The sequence below is a fragment of the Lithobates pipiens genome, unplaced genomic scaffold (assembly GCF_037356315.1).
Source record: "Lithobates pipiens isolate NorthernLeopardFrog02 unplaced genomic scaffold, aLitPip1_a1.2 Scaffold_27, whole genome shotgun sequence".
NCBI lineage: Eukaryota > Metazoa > Chordata > Amphibia > Anura > Ranidae > Lithobates > Lithobates pipiens.
In genome coordinates, this window is record NW_027507788.1 from 158,996,084 (window position 1) to 159,020,209 (window position 24,126).

The 24,126-nt window shown below is 37.6% G+C and overlaps 1 protein-coding gene across 1 annotated transcript; it reads left to right on the forward strand.

The window, feature by feature from the left end:
• Positions 1-3,571: 3,571 nt before the first annotated feature.
• On the forward strand, positions 3,572-7,498 carry BSX (brain specific homeobox). Its single transcript, XM_077456146.1, has 3 exons — positions 3,572-4,022; positions 6,436-6,626; positions 6,787-7,498. The coding sequence occupies exons 1-3, from the start codon at positions 3,695-3,697 to the stop codon at positions 7,030-7,032; spliced, it is 765 nt and encodes a 254-aa protein (XP_077312272.1). The 5' UTR covers positions 3,572-3,694; the 3' UTR covers positions 7,033-7,498.
• The last annotated feature ends 16,628 nt before the right edge of the window (positions 7,499-24,126 follow it).

The following is a 24,126-nucleotide window of genomic DNA, read 5'->3' on the forward strand; positions in this document are numbered from 1 at the left end:
AGCGGAAGTATTCAGCTCCTGAAACGCATTGGGTTTTCTCTTATTATACCCAGTAAAGACCTATCATATCAGTTTTGTGGTGCTCTCATCCTTTCTACATTCTTCAGCACTGTTTTTGGAAGGTTCAATCGGTATTTTTTGTGCTAATACATATATATATATATATATATATATATATAAAAAACATTCAGCGCTATTTTTTAGCAGACTAAAATAAATGAAATAAGCAAAGTTCTTTGTTAGGATTTATATACACTTTAGAGATTGCTACTACCAGTAATAAAACTCCATCCTGACATATGCTACAAGTGTGACAACATGAAGGTAGTAAATTGTAATACATATGTATGACATCACACACAGCAAGCCCATTTATAATGCATATATTTAGCCACTTCTACAACCCCCCCCCCCCCCATCTCCGCCACCACCTCCATGGTGCAGCCTGAAACAGGGGGATCCACTGAGACCTGGGACTCTTATATTACACACAATGTGGTGGGGGGGGGATTCCCCTTGTGGATTGCGTGATACTGAAACCACCCAGCTTGAGACCCCCTCTTATTAATCCACTTTAGGCTGTGTATGGAGGAGAAGCTGGACACAAAGGCCCAGAGGATAGCTCGCAGTCCAGCTCCGTCTTCCTTCATTAAAAGTCTGATTGCCATTTCAATTCTTTGAAAGGTTTTTCCATTTATTTACAATTTAACATCTCATACATATGGAAGGCATGGTTCCTCCGCTCCGACACTACACCGCCTCGTACTCCTTCTTCTCTTTTCTTCCCCCCTTCCTTTAAGGCCTAATTGATTCTGGTAATTAATTTGTCCTACCTGCTGAAGCACAGAGCCATGGCGGCGGTGAACAGAGAGATTAGCACTAGACTCCTTTAATTATCTAATAGCATGGGCCAGCGAGGAATCCAGCTCTATTAAAACACTTTTAACTATTAACCGCAGTGATTGGAATTGTAATGATCATGACTCGATTTCCAGAAATGAAAGTAGGTGGAATCAAAGTCCTCGGTTTAATATCCGCCAGTTTAACATCCATAATTAGAGCAATTTGCTAGGCAAAATTAGCCGCCTCTGATGTTCGATGTGATGCTAATTTGGCAAAATTGACTTCGGGGAAGTGTTGTACATTAGAAAAAAAAAAACAGAAAACACAAAGGCAGCACAGGAGGAACACAAGTAACAGAGAATGTGATAATGTCAATAAATATGTACTATGTATATAGAAATCTATAGAGAGAAAAAGATAAAATGAGTGGCGTAGAAGAGGGGGGGATGGGTGAGAGAGAAGTATGGAAAAATGTATGGTCTGTTCAGGGATAGATAGATAGATAGATAGATAGATAGATAGATAGATAGATAGATAGATAGTAGATAGATAGATAGATAGATAGATAGATATGAGAGACAGATAGATAATTGATAGATACTAGATAAGTAGATAGATAATAAGATAGATAGATTGATAATAAGTAGGGTAAATTGATAGATAGATAGACAGTAGATGAGATATATAGATAGATAGATAGATAGATAGATAGATAGATAGATAGATAGATAGATAGATAGATAGATACATACATACACACATACATAGATAGATAGATAGATAGATAGATAGAAACGGGATAAGTAAATAGATAATAGGCAGATAAATATGAGATAGATAGATAGATAGATAGATAGATAGATAGATATTTAGACTAGATATAGATAAGTCGATAAATAAATAGACAGATAGATTTATAATAGGCAGGTAAATTGATAGATAGATAGACAGTAGAAGGTATAGATAGATAGACAGATAGATAATATGTAGATTGATAGATAGATAGATAGCTAGATATATAGATAGATAGATAGATAGATAGATAGATAGATAGATAGATAGATAGATAGATAAGCAGATACATATGAGATATATAGATATAGACTAGATATAGATAAGTTGATAAATAGACAGATAGATAAATTAATAGGTAGGTAGATAGATAGATAGATAGATAGATAGATAGATAGATAGATAGATAGATAGATAGATAGATAGATAGATAATAAGGAGATAAATATGATATAGATAGATAAATAGATAGAGGATAGATAGATAGATAGATAGATAGATAGATAGATAGATAGATAAATATGAGAGAGATAGATAGATAATTGATGGGTAGTAGATAGATGGATATATAGATGGATAGATAGATAATAGGCAGATAAATAGATAAATATGAGATAGATAAATATAGACTAGATATAGATAAGTCAATTAATAAATAAATAGACAGATAGATTGATAATAGGCAGGGTAAATTGATAGATAGATAGATAGATAGATAGATAGATAGATAGATAGATAGATAATAGGCAGATAAATAGATAAATATGAGATAGATAGATATAGACTAGCTATAGAGAAGTTGATAGATAGATAGATAGATAGATAGATAGATAGATAGATAGATAGATAGATAGATATTTAGACTAGATATAGATAAGTCGATAAATAAATAGACAGATAGATTTATAATAGGCAGGTAAATTGATAGATAGACGATAGATAGATAGATAGATAGATAATATGCAGGTAAATTGATAGATAGATAGACAGTAGAAGTTATAGATAGATAGACAGATAGATAATATGTAGATGGATAGATAGATAGATAGATAGATAGATAGATAGATAGATAGATAGATAGATAGATAATATGTAGGTAAATAGATAATATGATATAGATAATAGATAGATAGATAGACATATAGATAGGTTGAGAATAGGCAGATAAATTGATAGATGGATATAGGTAGACAGATAGATAGATTCATAATATGTAGGTAAATATGAGATAGATAAAGACTAGATAAGTTGATAGATAGAAAAATAGATAGATAGATAGATAAATAGATAGATAGACAATAGGCAGATCTATAGATATGAGATTTACAGGAAGGAAGGAAAATAGGATAAAAAAGAAGGAAGAGATTGATGAGGGGAAGAAAGGATATATATCCAAAAAAAAGAAAGAAAGAAAGCAACGGATCTAAAGAAAAAAGGATAGATAGATAGATAGATAGATAGATAAATAGATAGATAGATAGATAGATAGATAGATACAAAGACTGTTATATACATATACTTGATTACTATAACCACATATGTTACTATAAATGAAAAAAAAAGCTAGAAAAAGAACCCTAAGTGACATGTATGGAGGAAATGTAAAGCTGTTGTTGATAAAGTTAGATAAAGCTCTAATTTTGGGTTGTGTTAGTACATATATACCTGTGTGTGTGTATATAGGGTTGCATTGTTAGTGTTGTGTTAGTACTGTGTGTGTATATAGGGTTGTATTGTTGGGGTTGTGTTGTCTGTGTGCTGTTTGTTTGTGTGCTAATAAATTAGCCCATTTCCATGAGGCGATTAGTAGTAGATGGAGTTAATGGCCTCTCAGGCGCCCCTCACAGGGTAATCTAGTGCTGATTAATGTGAGTTTCAGCACCTTGGACAGCAGCGCTCCATGACTGGCAGAGAGAGCTGCAGTGTCTGACAGCTCCCACCCTCCGCCCTGGCCTCTGATTGGCTCTCTGGAGAGTCTCTCAAGCCCCTAGAAGAAGACCTGTCCTCCTGATAGAAGAGAGCCCCTTCTTCATCCTTGTCCTCCTTCTCTGCTGGCTGAATGCTCGCTGACATTTCAGAGTCACAACTGAGACCTTTTCCACAGCAGCAAGTGGCCATCCCTGGCACCATGAATTTAAACTTCACCTCTCCAATTCATCAGGTGTCCACCCAGAGACCTACATCCTTCTTCATAGAGGATATCCTACTGCACAAGCCCAAGCCACTAAGAGAGTCCAGCAGCAGTCACTTCAGCAGTAGCTTTGCCTCTCGAGTTCCCCTCTTTGATTATGGCTACCCTTTAATGCCAACTCCCACCATCCTAGCACCCCATCCCCACCACCCTTTGCACAAGGCGGACCACCACCCGTTTTTCCTAGCCACCTCCGGTAAGTAGCATGCAAATAACATATGCAATTGGGGGTCATTGCAATTGGGTCAGTGAAGGGACCTGACACCCTGACTGTTGTAAGGTTGGCCTTCCAGTTCAGGTAGACTAAATTGTTTATTTCAGCATGATTTTGGTCTTAAAAAAATCTAAAGGAACCAGAAAAGTAGAACTAGGCAAAAAAAAAAAATAAAAATCATAAATAAAAGTAAAAAAAAAAAATGTAATTGTTAAAACAAAATATTCAATATGTCATGCTATATCAAAGTAATTCTGAAATCTTGTATATGTTATAGCATTTTACATAAATGTAAACTCAAAGTTATTTTTTCAAACACTAGAATAAATGTACTTGTTGCACTTTGTTGAATTTTCAGTCAAGTTATTTTCCTAGAAACGAATCACATAAATACAGAATATCGCACACTTGTGGTTTTATAAATGCAGGCTACTGTATTATCTAATTTTAAACAATAAGTAAATACATAAATAAATAATATAATTACCAAAATAAAATATAAAACAATATACTGTATATCTATTTAAACAATATAAAACGAGAAAGGACTGGGTGCATATTGTGTCAAGTTCAACCACTATATTATTTTGTAAAGTACATTTAATATTTTTGATATTTAGTCTTAAATTACATAAAGGAGAAAATAATTTAGGAAGATCGTTAGACAGAAATCAACAACCTTTTTGAGCCTACCTCTACAATCTTCTATTTACAAGTTATGCTTTGCAGTTATCTCTAGATTTTTATTATCCTTTTATTGTGTGTTTTTCTTTTTTACACCACAACACACAAAAGGCTATAACTTATTATGGTAGTTTCTTAGTGTTTTCGTAATATTTATGAATTTAGATTTTCAGACTTTGTTCATGAATCACAGTGTATTCCCGATTTGTCTTTTATGTAAGGCAATATCAACAAAATACTATATATTTTTTATATTTGATCATGTAAGATAGGGTTTGATATCTGAAGTTCATAAACTGTTCTATTATTATAATAATAAATAATTATTAGAATAATAAAAAATAAAAAAATTTTCCAATGTACATAGAACATGGGGAGTATACATGAAAAATTGAGCCATGTATAAAATAATTATCATACACTAGTCAGACATAGATTTGGGAATGTTCAGATTATTATTACCTCTATATGTCAATGCTGCATATGACCATATATGAATAATTTTTGATACATAAGGCATACATATGAGTAATAATATAATAAATAACAGAAGTGTCATATACTGTACAAAACTACAAACATACAAAGGACTTATAATTTTGATGATCAGAGTTTATAAACATAATAATACATAATATAATATAAAGCAGGTATTTACATGAAATGTATAACCATATATGACTATATATGCAAATAACTGCTGACACTGGTTTAAACAATTGTTTTTTATTATGTAAATATTTGATACAGAGAATGGAAGGTTGAATTCTAGAGGGGCTAAACAAGTTGTGATTACCAGCAGATAGACTATATGTAAATTAAAAGTTTATAACCTCCAGTGAGAATACAAAGAACTGATAATATACAGCAACAATACAGAATTAAATTAAAATATTTATTACAATTTAAATTAAAATATGCAGTAAACTGATATTTATATAAATGCAACTATTAAATATAATATACTGTAAAATTATATAGAATTTAGTAATATAATGTGCATAAATATATATATATATATATATATATATATATATATATATATATATATATATGATTGTGATATACTGTACAAGAAATATACACAATAATAATAATAATACATAAAAATACTAATACATTTTGTTAGTATTGTAGAATTTTATATATATATATATATATATATATATATATATATATATATATATATATATATATTTATATTTATTTATTTATTTACACATCCACTATTGCAATGTCCACCTGTTACACCTGTTAGTAGACGTAATGATGATAATGTATGTATGAACAGAAATGTGATGTCCAGGGTGAGTATATATAAATAGTATAAATATATAAAATATATAAATAATACCACTTTACAAGATTTGGACAGCTAATTGATGGTTTCAGTTTATAAAATATATATATAGAGATTGATTAGTGTAATATCCAGCAGTTATATGTATAGAACTGAATATTATAATGTACAGTTGTAATATAATTTATAGTTGCTCTGCAATGAAAGGAAATATCTAGAGATTGATGAACAAAATGTCCAAATATATAAATATAAATATATGCAGAGAATAGCAAAGAAAATGTCCAAAATATATGCAGAAATTATTGAAGAAAATGCCTTGCAGATTAATAGAGTTTGCACACAGTTATTTAGAGACTGGCTGTTTAAGGTATATCTGATGATTCTATAATTGTGGCAACCTCCCTCCAGGTCTCCCCATGCCTGCCCTATTCCCTCATCACAGTGAGCTGCCGGGGAAGCACTGTCGGAGGAGGAAAGCTCGCACCGTGTTCTCAGATTCACAGTTATCGGGTTTGGAGAAACGTTTTGAGTTGCAGCGTTATTTGTCCACCCCAGAGAGAGTGGAGCTAGCCACTGCACTCAGCCTATCAGAGACACAGGTAACCATCTATAATCTATCTATCTCTGCCATTTAACTATCTATGCAGGGTTAGGGGTTACTCTGGAGATAATCCAGAGATTTACCATGGAGCTTGAATTCATATTCCTATTGTTTAGGTTTCTGTGTTCTCAAAAATATGTTTTTTGGACATTCTGCAGGTGAAAACATGGTTCCAAAACCGGAGGATGAAGCACAAAAAGCAGCTGAGAAAGACTCAGGATGACAGTAAAGCCCCATCCAGTAATGGACCCCTAGACCATGGCTCCAGCGACACAGAACTCGGGGACAACTCCGGAGCCGATATAGATAAGGACCCAAACAGCCAGAGTCGGTACCTGAGAGATGAACCAGACGATGAGGTGGATATCATAGAGGATGATATGTGTCCCCCCCATCTGCTATAACAGCCGGATACAAAGGACACCTAGAGCTTGGGGGCCTTTCATGGAATATGCACCCATAACCACTATGACATGAGCGGGGGGACCCCAAGACTGCTGTACAGCACACACTCTTGAGTGGGGGGCTCTGTTGTGAGAGATGGGTGTTAATAAACTCATACAACACCTCAATTCAAAGTCTTTATATGACTCTCCCCAGTTTTCTTGGACAGTTCTCCTATCTCTACTAATGATAAACCCAGCAAATCACATGGACAGGAGAGGACCTCAGCGCCCCATCAACAAGATGCTGGAGCCTAATAGTATATCATGGTATTATACACCTGTTGTGACTTCATCAGAGAAGACCCATGATTTCCCCATTTCCCTTGTGCACTTTCATTTCTCCATGTTATGTGTTATTTGTCAATGGTTGTAAAAATCCCTTCCACGTGTGCGAATAACTAATTTATCGTGAACAATGCTCACTATGCTGAATATATATATATATATATATATATATATATATATATATATATGTATATGTATATATATATATATATATATATATATATATATATATGTATATGTATATGTATATATATATATATATATATATATATGTATATATATATATATATATATATATATATATATATATATATATATATATATATATATATATTTGGTTCCCCCAGCTGTAGTTTAAGAATGATTCTCTGTTGACTTGTCAAGTCTGTTTTTCTAAAGGAGTTGAGAATCTTTAAATATTTACTTCAGTTATCCAATCACGTGAAAAGCCTGTATATTTATTTATTATTTAATTTGCACATGATTGGATATTAAAAGTGAACACAGCTACAATTTATTGAGGGAAGATTCCCAACTCCTTTAGTAAATCATTAGTAAATTATTTTTAACACTAATTTTTAGATGAAATTGATGTATACTTTTTCTGAACTCCTGTCTTAATTTAGCCTTCATTCTTTCCTTCCTCCGTTCTTTTCTTCCTTCCTTCTTTCCTTCCTTCCTTCTTTCCTTCCTTCCTTCCTCCCTACTTTCCTAACTATAACAGTCTATTTACCTTTCTCATCTATCTATCTATCTATCTATCTATCTATCTATCTATCTATCTATCTATCTATCCATCCATGTATTCCTTTTTTTCTATTAGTTTCTTTATTTCTTCCCCTCTCTCCCTCTTTCCCTTCCTTCTTTTTATTATTTTCTTTTCCTTTATTTCTGTAATTGTATGTAATATGCTCTTTCTTGCTTTTTTTCTTTTTCTTTCTTTCTTTCTTTCTTTCTTTCTTTCTTTCTTTCTTTCTTTCTTTCATTCTTTCTTTTAATTTTGTCTCTTTCTTTCTCTGAATCCCCTGCCCCTCACTCTAATATATTCTCTCTTTCCCCTCACCTTCATACATTCTATCTCTTTATCATTCATATTTGTCTCTCTTCTCTCACATTTATACATTCTTTATATATCATCTTTTTCTCTCTCTCTCACTCTCATACTGTTTTAGCTTTCATATTTCTCCCTCTCCTTCTGACTCTCTCTTCTCTCATCCTCAAACATTATTTTTCGTTCATCTTTTTCTCTCTCGCGCTCTCTTGTTCCAGCACTCTCTCTTCCATCTCCTTTATACTCTCTCTCTCTCTCTCTTTCTCATCTCTGCCACCCTTGTAATTTTTTGCTGTTTATGTTTCCATTTTTTCCACCTCTTTCTCATGTCCCGTACTAATACTGTGATTTAAAGCTGATTTACTTGCACTAAAAAATATGGCAGGCCAGGTTGGATTAAAACACGTCTCCTTTTTATGATATTGTACACATGTGGCATGACTGCAAAAATCATGTGTAAGTCTACATTTATTTCATTGTTTTAAGAATAGAAATATTGGTAGCTTTCTCTATCCTTTTGAATACATGACATTCTTGTCCTCGGTGTACATTGTATACAGCAAGGGCGTCCATCTGTATTACCTGGGCTAAGCCACGCTAATATCATTGTTCTCTGAAATAAATATTCTACACATTCTAGGAGGTTGTCCTTTATAAAATGGGATTAATGAATATGTTGTGCAGGTTTTGTGGATATATATTACATTTCAAGGTGTCGATTTTTATATTATAGTTTGGGAATCTGGGATATGGAGGACCTGATTCAACTGAGAATCGTATAAAAAGGCATTTGTGACATCTGAGGGGACTGCAAGTTTCAGCTTGGCATAATTGGGGGGGGGGGGGGGTTGTTAAATCTTGTACCTCCCCATCAGTTGAAAGGAAATGTTGCTTTGATCTGACTGTGGACTAAAGGCTAAAATGTACACCCCAAATAATGATTAACTTTTTCTTTTCTATAATAATGTATTTAATAAAACACCAATTTATTTAATCACCATGTCAATGGACAATGGAATTAATTCCCTTGTGCAGAGAGAACTAAATTCTGAAAGATGAAGAGGAAGAATGTATGAGGGCATGAGAAGAGGAAGGGTCAGAGAGAGAAGGAAAAATGGAGGCCAAATGGTTGAGGCAATATTAAGATACTTTTAAAAAATTAGAGAACTGCAAGTTTCAGCTTGGCCTAATGGGGGGGGGCTTTGCTATTCTTGAAATCTTGTACCTTCCCATCAGTTGAAAGGCAATGTTGTTTTAATCTGACCATGGACTAAGGGCTAAAATGTACACCCCAAATAATGATTAACTTTTTTTCTAATAATGTATTTAATTAAACACCAATTTATTTAATTGCCATGTCAATGGGCAATGGAATTAATTCCCTGATTTAGAGACGTTCCCATGGATTCATTTTTCCCTTTACGCTAACTTCAGCAACAGGATTATTCGCAGTGCGGGATTAGGCTTCTGTTTTCACGCTTAAACACGCCAAGCTCAATTCGTTTTGCATTTTATGTTGTATGTTCTGTGGACATAGTACAATGTTACAATTGCTGTCATTGTCTCTCAGACATGAACCTTCAGAATTCACGTTGTTGTTTTTCTAATTTTATGAAATGTTTACAGATGATATATCTTGTTGGAATACATGATTTTATTTAAATAAATCTATTTTGAATTGATGAGTCTGTAGAGTTCTTTTGCAAAAATAATTATATATATATATATATATATATATATATATATATATATATATATATATATATATATATATATATATATATATATATTAATTTTTTTATAGTGTTGTTTTGTTTTTGTTTTTTTTACAGATGACAGTGCTTTTTATTAACCCATTTCACGACAATTAAATTGGCTTTCAACAATAAAGATAATAGGATTAACACATTTTTTTTTTTTTTTGGTGCATTTAACATTTTTTTACAAGGTGCAGTAGGTTTTTCCTTCAAAATTTCTTCTTTCATAAAAAATAAATAAATCCCAAAACAAGTTAATGTAATTCAAATTCTTTTTACTCCAGAATATTTTTACTATACTACTATACTCTACATGAAATATATATATATATATATATATATATATATATATATATATATATATATATATAATATAAATATATATATATCTATAGCTATATAATGATATGAATATTTTGTTATATTAAGTGAAAACATTACTGAATAATAATTTTAATAGAATAATGCTGCACCTTAAATCAAACAATATCTATCTATCTATAAATATATCTATATCTATATCAATAGATAGATAGATATATATATGTAGAAATATACTGTATAGATAGATATATAGATATATGTCTATAGATATCTATAGATATAGATCTATATCTATCTATCTCTCTATCTATCCATATATATATATATATATATATATATATATATATATATATATATATATATATATATATATATACATATATATATATATATATATATATATATACATACACACATATATATATATATATATATATATATATATATATGATATTTTGATCTGAATATTTTGCTATATTAAGAGAAAACATTAATTAGTAATCATTTTATTAGAATAATGTATAACAATAATAATAATAATGTATATAAACCACCTAGTAAGTGTGAAAATTGTAAATAAATGGTCATGATTCTAAACTGTATCTTATAAACTTTCCTTTACCTAGGATATATATATATATATATATATATATATATATATATATATATATATATATGTATGTATATCGATATTTGTGTGCATGAAAAAGACTAGAAAACACCTTTTACAGGATGTACCACTTACCATTAATTTATTTTTAATGTACATAATGGAGAGTAGCAATGATGAAAGATAGATTATTAATTTTATTATAATTAACAATGATTTGCCACCATAAACAATTCTATGTTTTTTTAATTGTTCCAGTGATTTGCCCAAAGAATTATAAAAACAGAAAAAATCAATCAATTCAGTTGACTATAGTTTGATCAGCTTTGATCAGAAATAAGTAAAAAGATTAAATATAAAATAAAAATATATAGATATACCTCACACAAACAAACTTTGTAAAAAGTGCTTTATTTTGCTAATCTTTTTTTTTTGCATTTAACATTAAAAAACTATGTAAAAAAAAAAAAAAAATTCCACATCTACGTCAGCGTTTCATGGATTTGGCTGGAATATGAAGTGATTGGATTATCTCCTCTCTAGCTATCTTTGAGTAATAGGCTAACCCGATTGTGATTTAGTATAAATGCAGCTACATCACTCGTGCGCCTCTCATGCAATATAGTCCTAGTTCTAAAACACAGAGATTACAGAAATGACCTTTGCATAGCTCCTCTTTAGATTCCAGATGTACGGCCAGCTAGACCTTTCTCCCCGGTCACCACATCTCGCCCGCAGCTTCAAAATTCTGCTCTCTTTTTCTGCAACTCCTTCCATTTATCATCAAAGATTCACAAACCATGCAAATTTCTAATTTATTACAGGTATTTATTTAGCGCTGACAATTTACATAAATATATATATTTCACTTTCACATCCGTCCCTCAAGGAGCTTACAATCTAAGGTCCCTAACTCACATTCACACACATACTGTAACTATACCCCAAAAATCCATCTCTGCATCCACAGAATCTAAATCCACATGATTTTTCTTAACTGCTTTTTGATGACGAATCTCCTTATCTATTGTGTTCTTTCTTCTTTTAAATTGAAAGATCCGTTGGGTGGTGGTCTCATTTCTACTATTTTATGAATTTGTCTTTATGTCATTGTTATCCCTCTGTTTGTTTTCACTCTGCACAGTGCTGCAGAAGATGTCGGTGCTACGTAAATTGTTGATGTTATTTTGCACAGTAAATAGGCCTTTTGTGCAGGTCGAGTGAGTACAACGGTGGGTAGTATGTGCAGTAGAGGACTGAGGAGGGTATGACAGGGGTAGTACTTGCTGGAGAGGAATGGGGAGGTTAATATGACAGGCAAGCTGTGCGGGAGAGAAATGCAGAAGCTATTATGTGTAGGAAACGCGTGCACTGGTTATGACAGAGAACAATATGTGTAGGAGAGGAGTTCAGTGGGTGTAACAGTGGGCCAGATGTGCTTGAGAGGAGTTCAGAGAATATAACAGTGGGCAGTCTGTGCAGAAGAGAAGTGGAGAGAGTACGACTGCAGGTATTATGTGCAGGAGAGGAGTTTGGAAGGTATAACAGTGGGCAGTATGTGTTGGAAAGGAGTATGAAGGGTATGACAGAAGGTAGTGTGTCCAGGAGAGGAGTGCGGAGAGTCTGATAGCAGAGTATTTTCAGGAGACGAGTGTGGAGGGTATGAAAGAAGGCAGTACATTCAGGAGAGGAGTGTGGAGTGTTTGATAGCAGGGTATATTCAGGAGAGGAGAGTGGAGGGTATGACAGATAGCAGTACATTCAGGAGAGGAGTGTGGAGGATATGTCAGAAGGCAGTACATCCAGGAGAGGAGTGTGGAGTGTTTGATAGCAGGGTATGTTCAGGAGAGGAGTGTGGAGGGTATGACAGATAGCAGTACATCCAGGAGAGGAGTGTGGAGAGTATGACAGATAGCAGTACATTCAGGAGAGGAGTGTGGAGGGTATGACAGAAGGCAGTACATCCAGGAGAGGAGTGTGGAGTGTTTGATAGCAGGGTATGTTCAGGAGAGGAGTGTGGAGGGTATGACAGATAGCAGTACGTTCAGGAGAGGAGTGTGGAGGGTATGACAGATAGCAGTATGTTCAGGAGAGGAGTGTGGTTAGTTTGATGGCGGAAAACATTCAGGAGAGGAGTGTGAAGGGTATGACAGTGGGAAGTATGTGAAAGAGAGATGTGCAGGAGGTATTATTGGGTCAGTATGTGCAGGAGAAGAATGTGGAAGATATGATAGTGGGCTGTATATGTAGGAAAGGAGTGCGGAAGGTACAACAGTGGGCAATATGTGTAAGAGAGGAGTGCTGAGGGTATGACAGTAGGCATTATGTGCAGGAGAATAGTATGGAAGGTATGATTGTGGGTGGTATATTTAGGAGAATGGATGGTATGATGGAGGGTCAGTATATGTAGGAGAGAAGGGTGGAGGGCATAATAATGGGCAGAATGTGCAGAAGAACAGTGTGAAGGGTATGACAGTGGGTAGTAAGTACAGTATATACATCATAAATAGAAGTCTTGGGTATTTTTCTTCAATGCCAGTGACAGGCAAGTGAAAGAAAGGTAAGTATAAGTGATTGGTGGGCCAACATTAACACTAATCTGCTTCTCTACTCTGTACGGGTTGATTACATCTTCCGTTTGAAAGGTCAGTCCACCCATAATGCCCCGTACACACGAGAGGGATTAAGTCTGACAGACCTTCAAAGGAGTTCCGCCGGAGTTCCGACGGAGTTCTGGCGGACTTTTCGACCGAACGGACTTGACCACACACCATCACACCAAACTCCGACGGAGTCGAACGTGATGACGTACGACTGGATTCGACGTAGGAAGTTCCTAGACAGTAGCCAATAGCTGCCCTAGCGTCGGTTTTAGTCCGTCGGAGTAGCACACACACGAGCGGATTTTTCAAAGGGGACCGGGTCCGGCGGAGTTCCGTTGGGAAAATTTAAAGCATGCTTCATTTCTAAAGTCCGTCAGACTTTAGCTTCGCTAAAGTCCGTTGCAGCCCACACACGATCGGATAGTCCGCCGGACTCAGTCCGTCGGAGTTTGGATGTCGAAAAGTCCGCTCGTGTGTACGGGGCATTACTGATATTGTAGCATTTCGTTAATGCCGGAAAGTAAAATCTTCAGACTTGTGTTCTCAAGGTTGCACCTTGTGGCAACCAGTATAGTGGGTTTTTGTTGGATTTTTAATTTGTTTTATGCAATGACCATATGATCAGCAGACTGAACCTATAACTGATATAATGTAGCTTCAAGCAGATCAACCTTTTACAGCTGTAATACAAATCTGTAAATAAAGCAACAAAAAAACAAATAATAAAATATTGCACTGGATTTTTGTAAACGGTATCTTTCTAAACAGGAGGTATCTTGGTGATGAGGGTTGTATGTGTGAACGCGGTGTACGCTTTCGCCGTATTGACACAAAGTAGAAAATCTCCCAACCTCCCGAGTGTGAAGACAGATTTCACAGCCTGTAAGTATCCAATTACATGGAGAGATAATTCCAGTCTCTTTACACTTCCTCCAGACAGGAATCCACTGAAGTGGCGGTATCAAGATCGGCTCTGACCTTCCCTAATGACTCTGTAATATATATAATTATTGTTATTATTTCATCTAAGGGTGGAAAATTACTATCCTGACAACAGCTTCGCAGGCCCTCCACATACGGATTCACAGCTAAAATGATCAAAAACACAAGGTGTTCCCTGGAGAAATATGTCTCCGTAGTATTCTTTTTTTTAAGTGAATGTATCCCACGTGAAGGCAGATCACAGTGCCGTGGAAGAAAAAAACAGTATAGCAACTAATCACTTCTCCAATTCTTAGATGATCTGCTGTCCTTTATTATCTTAGTATATTTATAATTAATACGTGTCTAAAATATGATATATTACAGATTACCAGTCCTTAGCTTTGGTCTCTGCTTACTTGTTTTAGGCTATTTTCCTTTATTTTCCGTTTCAGTCATTATTATTCAAGTTTAACAATTAGCTAACCTACTATAATTTTGCCCACGCAGGGGCTAGCAATGACATCACAAAGGGTTAGCTTATAGAAACAGACAAAAAGACAATGTAAACATGAGAAGAAAAAGGACAAAACACAAGCTAAAATAGCAGCAGAAAATAGGCTTGTTTCATAAAGCCATCAGGGCCAAGGGGTCCTAAGGAGGTTCCCTAAAACCCTGGGGCATCCCCTGGGCTCGCCAATACCCATGCAATAGTGCCATATACAGCCTATACAGGAGGCAGATTGGAAACCAGAAGAAAGTTAATCCATTGAAAGGCTAAGGGAAGCAAAAGAAGAAGGTGGGCCAGGGGTTAGAGGCTGAGAGAAGGGGCAAAGCTATGGGCTCTGGAGCATTGGGACTGTCCATCATTGGTGGCCCAAGCTAGATGGGGGGGAGAGTAGAAAAGGTATATGACAGCCATGGTTCCCAAACTTTAAGGAACTTAGCATTGGAGTTGTTGTGGATGCTGGATATATGTTTTTTAAGCATCAACACAGTTATGTGATCTCTTACTCCCTGAAAGGGGACAGTTGGTTTTCCCCAGGCTTGGGCAATTGTTTTTTTAGCTGACAAAAATAGATAGGAAGCGAGCTTCAGCTGATAACCAAAGGGCAATTCCTATAAGGCATACTTGGCTTCTTTTGGTATGGGGAGGTGGAACAAGATAAATAGGAGGCCAAATTCATGGTACCAGAAACGAATAAGTCTAGGGCACATCCACCATATATATATACTACATCACCCCGATGGCCACAGCCCCGGAAACAGTGCTCACTAAAAAATAGAACGGCATGGGCAATGCTGGTAGGAACTTTTCCTTTATTTTTACTTCCTGCCATTAAAACACTTCCTGTACTAGGGTGACAACACTCAATCATCATACTGTATCCATGGAGAAGCAGCATCATCACCCTGGCATAGGACTGTAGTTCATAGAGACAGCTGGGCAGAATGTAACTGATGAGGGTGCAGCAGTTGTAGAATCAACAGCACACAGGCACTGGATTTCTGTCAGGATCAACAAGTATTTTTCTGTAACCACTTCCTGTTTATTTACTCTCCAGCAATGGCTGCATGGCATTTCTCAGGGTGGGTTATCTGATGCCAAGAACAGAGGATCATGTCTGTGTAATGTATGTTTAAACGGCTTCTTGTAGTCTCCATCAGAAGCCCCTGTGACAGAGTGGGAAAACGAGGTCACACTGAGAAGACATGGACAAAGCATTGTCCCCCTATAATAGGAATCTGAAAAATACATTTCTTGACAAGATTACCAGGGATTTTCTTAATGAAAGATGTTGAAGTAAATATAATATATAAAAAAAAACTTTTTGAATTACAGTAATATGCTAAAACATATATACAATTCTAATGATTAGACTTACATATACTTTCAAGAAAAGTTATCTTCAATATACAGTGCTGTGAAAAAAGTATTTGACCCCTACCTAATATATATTTTTTTTTTTTCCCATATTTATCACACTTAAATTATTCAGATCAAACTAATTTTAATATTACACAAAAACACAAAATGCAGTTTTTAAATGATGATTTCATTTATTAAGGGAAACAAGTTGTCCAAACCTGCCTAGCCCTATGTGCAAAAGTAATTGCAGCCTAAACCTAATAACTGGTTATACCACCCTTGGCAGCAACAACTGCAATCAAGCATTTGCACTGACTGGCAATGAGTCTTTCACAATGCTGTGGAGGAATTTTGGCCCACTGTTCTTTGCAGAATTGTTTTCAATTCAGCCACATTGGGTTTTTGAGCATGAACAGCCTATTTAAGGACAGCATCTCAATCGGACTTAAGTCCGGACTTTGACTAGGCCACTCCAAAACCTTAATTGTGTTTCCTTGAGCCATTCAGAGGTGGACTAATGCCCTGTACACGGAAAATGTGCGATCGGATCTTGTTGTCGGAAAATCCGATCGTGTGTGGGCTCCATCTGACTTTTTCAATCGGAATTTCCAACACACAAAGTTTGAGAGCTGGATCTAAAATTTTCCTACAACAAAATTCGTTTAAATTACAATTCTGTGTAGGCAATTCCAATGGACAAAGTGCCACGTGTGCTCAGAATAAATTACGAGACGAAAGCTATTGGCTACTGCCCTCTTTATAGTCCTATCGTATGTGATTTAGGTCACCTCGCTCTGAACGATCGGATTTTCCAACAGCTTTGTGCGACTGTGTGTATGCAAGAGAAGGTTGGGCCAAAATCTGACGGATTTTGTCGTCGGAATGTCCGACTGTGTGTACAGGGCATTACTGGTGTATTTTGGATCATTGTCCTGCTGCATAACCCAAGTGTGTTTTAGCTTGAGGTCAGGAACTGATGGCCAGACATTGTCGTTCAGGATTTTCTGGTAGAGCACATAAATTCATGGTTCCATCAAGTATGGTAAGTTGTTCAGGTCCTGAAACTACAAAACAACCCCAGGCCATCACACTACCACCGCCATGTTTGACTGTTGGTATGATTTTCTTGTTATAAAATGCTCTATTAGTTTTTCGCCAGATGTAATGGGGTACGCACCTTCCGCGAAGTTAAACCTTTGTCTCATCAGTCCACAGAATATCAGCCCAAAAGTCTTGGGGATAATCAAGATGTTTTTTGGTAAATGTCAGATGAACCTTTGTGTTCTTTTTGGTCAGCAGTGGCTTTGATCTTGAAATTCTCCCATGGATGCCATTTTTGCCCATTCTCTTTCTTATTGTACAGTGCCTGGAAAAAGTATTCATATCCCTTAACCACTTGACCACTGGGCACTTAAACACCCTTAATAACCAGACCAATTTTCAGCTTTCGGTGCTCACACATTTTGAATGACAATTACTCAGTCATGCAACACTGGACCTATGTGAAATTGTTGTCCTTTTTTTCACACAAATAGAGCTTTCTTTTGGTGGTATTTAATCACCGCTCGGTTTTTTATTTTTTGTGCTATAAAAGAAAAAAGACAGAAAATTCTGTAAAAAAATGAATTTTTCTTCGTTTCTGTTATAAAATTTTGCAGATTAGTAATTTTTTCTTCATAAATTTTGGCCAAAATTTATTCTACTACATATCTTTGGTAAAAATAAGTACAAATTGGTGGATATTATTTGGTCTTTGTGAAAGTTAGTCCACAAGCTATGGTGCCAATATTTGAAAATGTATCACACCTGAAGTACTGATGACCTATTTCAATTCTTGAGACCCTAACATGCCAGAAAAGTACAAATACCCCCCAAATGACCCCTTTTTGGAAAGAAGACATTCCGATGTATTTAGTAAGAGGCATGATGAGTTTTTTGAAGTTGTCATTTTTTCCCACAATTCTTTGCAAAATCAAGATTTTTTTTACTTTTTTTTTTCCACAAAATTGTCATATTATCAGTTTATTTCTCACACACAGCATATGCATACCACAAATTACACCCCAAAACACATTCTGCTATTACTCCCGAGTACGGCGATACCACATGTGTGAGAATTTTACACAGCGTGGCCACATACAGAGGCCCAACATGCAGGGAGCACCATCAGGCGTTCTGGAGCACCCAGGACAATTCTGACATTTCTCTCCTACATGTAAAAATCATAATTTATTTGCTAGAAAATTACATAGAACCCCAAAACATTATATATTTTTTTTAGCAAACACCCTGGAGAATACAATGGTGGTCGTTGCAACTTTTTATCTCGCACGGTATTTGTGCAGCAATTTTTTGAATGCTTTTTTTTGGAAAAAAAAACAATTTTGTGCTTAAAAAAAAAAAAAAAAACACAGTAAAGTAAGCCCAATCTTTGCATAATGTGAAAGATGAAGTTACGCCAAGTAAATAGATACCTAACGTGTCACTCTTCAAAACTGCACACGCTCGTGGAATGGCGCCAAACGTCGCTACTTAAAAATCCCCATAGGCGGCACATTAATGTTTTTTTACTGGTTACATGTTTTGAGTTACAGAGGAGGTCTAGGGCTAGAATTATTGCTCTCGCTCTAACATTCGCAGCGATACCTCACATGTGTGGTTTGAACACCGTTTTCATATGTGGGCAGGACTTACGTATGCGTTCGCTTCTGCATGCGAGCACATGGGGACAGGGGCGCTTTAAAAAAAAAAAAATTATTGTTCATTTTACTTTATTTATTTTAGTTTGACATTTTTTTCCCCAAAAATAAATTTTTTGATCGCTTTTATTCCTATTACAAGGAATGTAAACATCCCTTGCAATAGGAATAGGCATGACAGGTCCTCTTTACAGTGAGATATGGGGTCAATAGGACCCCGCATCTCACCTCTAAGCTGGGAAGTCTGAAATAATAAAAAAAAAAAGATTCTGGCTTTGATCGTATTGGCGAGTCAATAGAAGCACCAGAGGGCGGCGGGAGGGGGGGATGTCTATTGCTGGGTATTGCAGGGTATCGCCGAGTATGGCTGGGTATGGCTGGGTATCTCCAAGTATGGCTGAGTATCTCCAGGTATGGCAATTTATGGCAGGGTTTTACAGAGTATTGGCAGGGTATTGCAGAGTATTGGCTGTAATTGTACTGCAGAGTATTGGCGGGTACTGCAGAGTATTGGCGGGTACTGCAGAGTATTAGCTGGTATTGCAGAGTATTGGCGGGTATTGCAGAGTATTAGCGTGTATTACAGAGTATTAGCTGGTATTGCAGAGTATTGGCTGGTATTGCAGAGTATTAGCGGGTATTGCAGAGTATTGGCTGGTATTGCAGAGTATTGGCTGGTATTGCAGAGCATTAGCTGGTATTGCAGAGTATTGGCGGGTATTGCAGAATATTGGCGGGTATTGCAGAGTATTGGCTGGTATTGCAGAGTATTGGTGGGTATTGCAGAGTATTAGTTGGCATTGCAGAGTATTGGTGGGTATTGCAGAGTATTAGCTGGTATTGCAGAGTATTAGCTGGTATTGCAGAGTATTGGCAGGGAATTGAGGTGTTAAATTTCGGTGAGCAGCGATGTGGGCACTGCAGATGCAGCCCACAGCGCTGCTGACACTGATCTCTTCCCCCTCCACTGTATCGATCGGTACAGAGAGGGGGAGGGAGGAACCGGCGTCATAACATGGTTTGTTTACAAGTGATCGTTCCGTCATTTGACGGAGCGATCACGTGGTAAACGGCCGCGATGAGCGGCCGTTTACCATGATCCGTGATGCACCGGGTCCTGTGGACCCGGCGGTTACGGATGCTCTCAAGTGCGCGCCCCAGGGGGCGCGCGAGAGTGGAATTCTGGGAGGACGTCATATGACGGCCTCCCAGAGTTAAACAACCACCCTGTAGCTGTCATTCGGCTATGGGCCAGTTGTTAAGTGGTTAAAACAAGGGTAGGCAACTTTTTGAGCAGTGTGACGAAAAATGTTTTCAAAGAAATTGAGAGTGCCGATTTTATAACAAAAAAATGTCAATGACACTCTCAATCACAAAAAGGATTTTTTTTATAAAGTAAATGCTGTAAACTACTTGAGTAGTAGTGAGAAATTAACATCCTGCACTCTCACGCCTCAGATCAGCCTCAATTCATGCATCTCCACACCTCGGATCACTGTCCCCCCTGCACATCTGCCCTACCACTTTAACCCCCTGCACATCTGTCCCACCACTGTATCCCCCTACTCATCTGTCCCACCACTTTACCACCCTGCTCTTCTGTCCCACCACTGTAACCCCCTGCTCATCTGCCCCACCAATGTACCCCCTTTCTCATCTGCCCCAACACTGTAACCCCCTATACATCTGCCTCACCACTGTAACCCCCTGCGCATCTGCCCCCCCCACTGTACTACCCTGCACATCTGCCCCACCTCTGTACCCCCCTGCTCATCTGTACCACCACTGTAACCCCCTGTACATTTGACACACCACTGTACACCCTGCTCTTCTGCCCCACCAATGTAACCCCATTTGTCATCTGCCCCACCACTGTACCTCCCTGCACATCTACTCCACTGCCATACTCCCATGCTCTTCTGTCTCACCACTGAACCATCTTCTCATCTGTCCTAACACTGAACTTATATGCTTATCTGCCCCACCACTGTAACCCCCTTTCTCATCTGCCCCACCACTGTAACCCCCTTTCTAATCTGCCCCACCACTGTACCTCCTGCACATCTGTCCCACCTCTGTTCTACCTGCTCTTGTGCCTCACTATTGCAACCCCCTGCTCATCTGTCCTACCAATGTACCACCTTTCTCCTCTGCCCTTTCACTGTACCCCCCTATACATCTGCCCAACCTCTGCACCCCCAGCTCTTCTGCCCAACCACTGTAACCCCCTGCTCATCTGTCCCACCAATGCACCTCCTTTCACATCTGCCCCACTGCTGTACTCCCCTGCTCTTCTGTCCCACCACTGAACCCCCTTCTCATCTGGCCCAATACTGAACTCCCTTGCTCATCTTTCCTGCCACCGTAACCCCCTTCTCGTCTGTCCCATCACTATACCCCCTTCTTTTCTGTCCCAGCACTGAACCTCCTTCTCATCCCTCCCACCATTGTACCCCCTTGATCTTCTGTCCCACCACTGTAACACCCCTGCTCATCTGCCCCATCAATGTACCCCTTTTCTCATCTGCCCCACCACTGTACCTCCCTGCACATCTGCTCCAATGCTGTATCCCCATGCTCTTCGCTACTGAATCACATTCTCATCTGTCCTAACACTGAACCCATCTGCCCCACCAGTGTAACTCGCTTTCTCATCTACGCCATCAATGTACCTCCTGCATATCTGTCTCACCTCTTCCCCCCCCCCTGCTCTTCTGCCCCAGCTCTGTTCCCCCTGCTCTCCTGCCCCACCACTGTAACCATATCACGTACCTGGTGTTGGAGCCCAGAATGCAGGGAGCGGCCTCTCGTAAGCCTCTGGCTCGAGAACCCCTGGTAGAGGAGACAGGGACTTAAGAGTTCAGAGGGCACAAGTGCCTGATAGATGGCAGGTGTAGGACTGGTCCGGACCTCTGAAGCAGCAGTAGAAAGGCAGTCAGGAACAGCAAGCTGGAACTGGTGACCGGAACACCGCAGACCGCTGGGAGGAGTTCTGTAGTGCAGCAGGAGCGCAGGATCTGCAGGCTGAAAGTGGTGCACAGAAACTTGGCAGGAACACTGGAACAGCGGAAGTATGGAGATGCCTGAGCTTGGCAGGAACTCAGAAACAGCTGACAGCGAGGAGGTGTCCTGTAGTACGGCAGGAGGCTGGAACAGCAGGTAGCAGGAAGGTACTCAGAGGTCAGGCAAGAACACAGGCAGGGTCAGACAGGCCGGATCAATACTAGCGGGGCAGAGCAGGTACCACACAGTGGCAGAAGGGTAGTTGAGGTACAAGCCGGGTCGGTAACAGGCGGGCAGCGATCAATCCAAAGGAAGAGGCAGAAGCGTAGTCAGGCAGGCCGGGGTCGGAGGCAGGCAGCAAACAGACGTTGTCAGGAGCAGGCCGGGTAGACAGGTATCAAGTCAACTGGTAACAGGTAGCAGGATCACAGGAAACGCTGTAGACTGGACAGCAAGGAGGCACAGTGACAGATTCCCTTAAATAGCCTTCTGGGCGCCAAAAACAGTCACACGGCCCGTCTGCACGCACCTGCGTGCATCCGCGCACGCCCGTTCGCGTCATCGCGCACCCGTGTGTACCGGTTAGCTCTTAGGATAGGGATTCTGCGGGCAGGTCTTCCATATACTGCTCTATTACCGGGACGTCCTTGACAAACCACCTGCTCATCTGTCCCACCAATACACCTCCTTTCACATCTGCCCCACTGCTCTACCCCCTGCTTTTCTGTCCCACCACTGAACCCCCTTCTCATCTGGCCCAACACTGAACCCCCCTGCTCATCTTCTGTCCCACCTCTGAACCCCTCCTGATCATTTTGCCCACCGCTGTACCCTCCTGCTCATCTACTCTACCCTCTTCTCTTCTATGATATGTGTGATATGCAGAGTGGTGAAAGGAAGCAGAGATGAGACACATCCACCTGTTCTGTCACACTCATCCTGCTGATCCACCTCTCACATCGAGCCCACGTGCTTGTATGTGATGTATGGGATGTATGTGATGTATGTGATGTATGTAATGTATGTGATGTATGTGAGGTCACATACAAGCATCTGGAATACTGACTGTGGCTTAAAGGGACACAGAGTGCAGGGGTTCAGTAGTAAGTGACACAAAAGTTCATGAATAATTTCAACAAAGTTCCCAGAAGCTCAACAGTAATTCCACAAACTGTCACATGATTGTGGTTTTCTCAATCACAGTGAAATCCCTTCTTTCTGAGATTGGTAGTGACAACCAAGCAAATCATCTTCCTCCAGATGGTGGACAGGGCTAGCAGGACTGTGATTTGCTTACAAATAATAATAATAATATTAAATAATCACCCAAACCCAAATATTATTATTATTTTACTAAAAAAATTCTAAGGGTTAAGGTTAGGGGTTCATTATTTATTTATTATTACTTAGTATTCATTTATTTAACTTATTTATTATTTATTTATGATTATTATTTTTTGGTGAATTTATTTTACATTTATTTATTCATGAATTTATTATTAATAATATTAATATGATTATTATTATAAGGAGTAGTAGTAGTAGTAGTAGTAGTAGTAGTAGTATTAACACCTTAACCCTAACAAAACTAACAAAAAAATAATAATAATAAATAACCCTAACCCTAACTCCTAATCCTAAACCTAACCTTAATTCTAATCCCTTACCCTAACGAAATAATAAATACTTAATATTAATTTAAAAAAAAGTAATAAAAGCTAATGGAAAAGCTAAAAAACGCTTAAATACCTAGCAACAAATGATGCCACAGATAATAGTTTTCTCTATTGCCTAATAAAAAAATGCCAAAGCTCAAAAACGCTTCATAAAAATGTGCCAAAATCGTGCATAAAAACATGCAAAAAAAAAAAAAGGCTCAAAGATGCTACGGTCAGGTGTGAATGCAGCCTATAAGTGCAGTTAACCCTT

What these genes read in the sequence shown, in the direction of transcription:
- BSX (XM_077456146.1), top strand. Translation starts at nt 3,695, where the DNA reads ATGCTCGCTGACATTTCAGAGTCACAACTGAGACCTTTTCCACAGCAG. An exon ending in GTTTTTCCTAGCCACCTCCG is followed by an intron (nt 4,023 to 6,435) that starts GTAAGTAGCATG and finishes ACCTCCCTCCAG; the next exon opens with GTCTCCCCATGCCTGCCCTA. An exon ending in TCAGCCTATCAGAGACACAG is followed by an intron (nt 6,627 to 6,786) that starts GTAACCATCTAT and finishes GACATTCTGCAG; the next exon opens with GTGAAAACATGGTTCCAAAA.